At 43.1% G+C, this 4,101-nt stretch overlaps 1 protein-coding gene across 1 annotated transcript; it reads left to right on the top strand.

Moving 5' to 3' along the window:
• Positions 1–736: 736 nt before the first annotated feature.
• On the top strand, positions 737–2,520 carry oxsm (3-oxoacyl-ACP synthase, mitochondrial). The gene is made up of 2 exons (XM_034076921.2): positions 737–1,331; positions 1,997–2,520. The coding sequence occupies exons 1-2, from the start codon at positions 802–804 to the stop codon at positions 2,397–2,399; spliced, it is 933 nt and encodes a 310-aa protein (XP_033932812.2). The 5' UTR covers positions 737–801; the 3' UTR covers positions 2,400–2,520.
• Positions 2,521–4,101: the final 1,581 nt, after the last annotated feature.

Below are 4,101 nucleotides of genomic sequence, written 5' to 3'. Positions count from 1 at the left end.
CTACCAGAGTATTTTTAAACACGAGTTTCTGTACTTCTACTTGAGTAAAGGATGCGTGTACTTCTACTTGAGTAAAGGATGTGTGTACTTCTACTTGAGTAAAGGATGTCAGTACTTCTACTTCTACCAGAGTATTTTTAAACACGAGTTTCTGTACTTCTACTTGAGTAAAGGATGTGTACTTCTACTTGAGTAAAGGATGTGTGTGCTTCTACTTTAGTAAAGGATGCGTGTACTTCTACTTGAGTAAAGGATGTGTGTACTTCTACTTGAGTAAAGGATGTGTGTACTTCTACTTGAGTAAAGGATGTGTGTACTTCTACTTGAGTAAAGGATGTGTGTACTTCTTCTTGAGTAAAGGATGTGTGTACTTCTACTTGAGTAAAGGATGTCAGTACTTCTACTTGAGTAAAGGATGTGTGTACTTCTCCTTGAGTAAAGGATGTGTGTACTGCTACTTGAGTAAAGGATGTGTGTACTTCTACCTGAGTAAAGGATGTGTGTACTTCTACTTGAGTAAAGGATGTGTGTACTTCTACTTGAGTAAAGGATGTGTCTACTTCTACTTGAGTAAAGGATGTGTGTACTTCTCCTTGAGTAAAGGATGTGTGTACTGCTACTTGAGTAAAGGATGTGTGTACTTCTACCTGAGTAAAGGATGTGTGTACTTCTACTTGAGTAAAGGATGTGTGTACTTCTACTTGAGTAAAGGATGTCAGTACTTCTACTTGAGTAAAGGATGTGTACTTTTCTCTCCCTGAAACCCCAGAAGAGCAGCTCCGCACTGGGGTAGCTGTGGGGATGGGCATGGTGTCTCTGGAGGAAATCTCTCGCACCGCCTCTGCTTTCCAGGAGAAAGGATACAAGAAGGTCAGCCCCTTCTTCGTGCCTCGAATCCTCGTCAACATGGCCGCCGGGCACATCAGCATCCGGCACAAACTGAAGGGCCCCAACCATGCCGTTTCTACAGCTTGCACGACGGGAGTTCACGCCATCGGAGACGCTGCCAGATTCATATCCTACGGAGATGCCGATGCGATGGTGGCGGGTGGAGCAGAGTCCTGCGTGGGTCCTTTGTCTGTAGCCGGGTTCTCCAGAGCAAGGGCCCTCGCTACCAAGTGGAACGATGATCCTCCGAAGGCTTCCAGGCCCTTCCACCCAGAGAGAGCAGGCTTTGTGATGGGAGAGGGGGCCGCCGTGGTGCTTCTGGAGGAGAGGGAGCACGCTGCGAGGAGAGGAGCCCGAATATACGCCGAGGTTCTGGGGTACGGGCTCTCGGGGGACGCCAGCCACATCACGGCCCCCACCGCTGACGGAGACGGAGCCTTCAGGTCTCTAGCTTTCATCGTGCACGGAGTTTCAGCTTGTGGTTTCAACGTTTAAGTAATAATATATAATGCAGTAAAACTCTTGTCACTTATTAAAGTAGTGGTTCCAAACGTTGGCATCGAATTATAGATCAATCAGACACAATCTAAGTCAAGATTATTCATTCCAGTTTTACTCCAATACTTGTTTTCAATAACAACAACAACCCAATAGTACTATCTTCTAAGTCATATGTTATTATTACACATGGATCCAAACTCTCTCAGAGATGGCAAAAATTACCATTCCCTCTAATTTAGCGTATTGTATCTTTTTTGAAACACAATTTAAAGCTAAAACAAAATGTCCAAATCAACAATGTTTGGGGCGGTGGTGGCGAAGTCGATAGGGACTTGGCTTGGCAACTGGAAGGTCACCAGTTCAAGTCCCGGCAAGACCAAGTGCTACCGAGGTGTCCCTGAGCAAGGCAGCGTTCAAAATGGCAGCCCGGGCGCTGTTCAAAATGGCAGCACACTGCTCCGAACACTAGGATGGGTCAAATGCAGAGAAACAATTTCCCCACGGGGATTAATAAAGTAAATCAAATCAAAATTAAAATCTCCAAACCTATTTATCACCGTGTAATATTCCACTTCTTTGTACTGACCTCTGCCCTCTGCCCTCTCAGATGCATGTCGGCGGCCCTCAGAGATGCGGGGGTTTCTCCTTCAGACGTGACGTACGTTAACGCTCACGCCACCTCCACTCCTTTGGGAGACGCCGCTGAAAACGCCGCCATCAAGAAGCTGTTCCATGAGAGCGCCGAGCAGCTGCGCGTCTCCTCCACGAAAGGGGCCACGGGGCACCTGTTAGGGGCCGCAGGGGCTCTGGAGGCAGCTTTCACGGCCCTCTCCTGCTTCCACGGGGTCCTTCCTCCCACCCTGAACCTGGACCGCACAGATCCAGAGTTCGACCTGAACTACGTGGCCTTCACCGCGCAGAGGTGGAGCGCCGAGGGGCGGAGAGTCGCTCTCACTAACTCCTTCGGGTTCGGAGGCACCAACGCCTCGCTGTGTCTCGGCAGCATGTGAACGCACTCGTTAGGAGAGCATTGGCTTTAAGAGGACAGTGCACACAGAAAAACACTGATACGTCAAAAAGTGTGAATTGAAAAGGAAATTGCTCCATTAAAAAGATCATGTGTTGACTTTAGTTAAATGTGTTTTCTGTCCACGGGTTCCACGACATGGTATATGGTTCGTCTAGACCAGGGGTGTCAAACTCAAGGCCCGGGGGCCAAATCCGGCCCGCGACGTCATTTCATGCGGCCCCACAAGAGCTTGCAAAGAATATAATATGTTTATTATACGGTTACATGCCGATTTACAGTAGCACGTTGCCCATAAACTACATGTCCCACAATGCATCTCAAATATGCCTTCTTTCTTAGAATTTGACCTTTTCTCAAAATGTCTTTTTTTCCAGAATTTGGCTTTTCTTTTTGAATCATTTTGAGACATTCTCACTGAAGAGACTTCCAATTATTTGCCCTATCTTCTGCTTTCAGATGTAGTTAATTATGAAGTTATTACCCTATCCGATAATAATCCAATGCAGAGGCAATAATGTAATATAATACATTATTTTATATATATTAAATATTTATATATGTCTTTTTATATAGTCTTAAAGTTACAACCGGCCCTTTGAGTGCAACCATAATGTGAATGTGGCCCGTGATGAAATTGAGTTTGACACCTAAGTTAATGAACTTGTAAAATAAAAGACCAAGAAGTGTTTTTTGAGGCAAATATAAATACATTCTGATCATCAAGGGGTATTGAAGTTGTGTCGGTGTGTCAGCAGCATCTGAACGGACTCATTAGGAGAGTAATTATTGACTTTTAAAGGAAATTGGCCCATTAAAATAAACTATACGTTTCCTTTAATTGCATTTATTTTGTCCACCGGAAACCAAAAATTGTGAATTGAGCCAATTAAATAAAACATCTGATCATTAAGGGATATTAAAGATACGTGTCTGTCTCAGCAGCATCTGAACAGACTCATTATTGACTTTTAAAAAAGTGAAAAATGATTGGCTGACTTTAATTACCTTTACTTTGTCCTCAGGTTCCACAAAATGGTATTTTTTATTTTTAGTCTTCTGTTCATGTCTCGGTGTCTCGGCAGAATCTGAACAGACTCATTAAGAGAATAATTATATTATATTATATTTTATAAATTACATTAAAAAAACGATACGTTGACTTTAATTAATTGTATTTTTGTCCACAGGTTCCACAAAATTGTACTTGGTTTGTCAAACTAACTTCTTGCATAATAAAAGACCAGAACGTGTGAAAAGGCCATGTCACTGTTTCCCAGCAGCATGTGAACAGAGAGAATAACTATCATGATTGTATTTTCCAAACATTATCTTTTACTCATAAATATGCTTAAGAAAAGAAAACATGGCAAAATGAAATGGTTATCATTCAAAGCCATAACAATTTAGCGGGGAAACTGCATTGGTCTGCAGTTAGTCATCTCTTTGATCATCTGATAAATCCAAAGGGCCGCCAGATATTCTTAAACCATGTTGTCTATCCTTTTATATACAACATACCTGGAGGCGGGACAACAGAAGCACGGCACTTTACTGTTTACTGCTTTAAGAAAGAGAAACAATTAACACGAAACTGACCAAATAAAGTTGAACCCAAGGAACCAGGTGGGTGACAAACGCTCCATAGAAAACTACAATCATGGCGGCTAATCGTAAATAACCTC

This window comes from Pseudochaenichthys georgianus, unplaced genomic scaffold (genome assembly GCF_902827115.2).
Source record: "Pseudochaenichthys georgianus unplaced genomic scaffold, fPseGeo1.2 scaffold_1131_arrow_ctg1, whole genome shotgun sequence".
Classification (NCBI taxonomy): domain Eukaryota; kingdom Metazoa; phylum Chordata; class Actinopteri; order Perciformes; family Channichthyidae; genus Pseudochaenichthys; species Pseudochaenichthys georgianus.
Note: the sequence above shows the minus strand (reverse complement) of the source record. Positions and strands in the feature narration are given on the sequence as shown.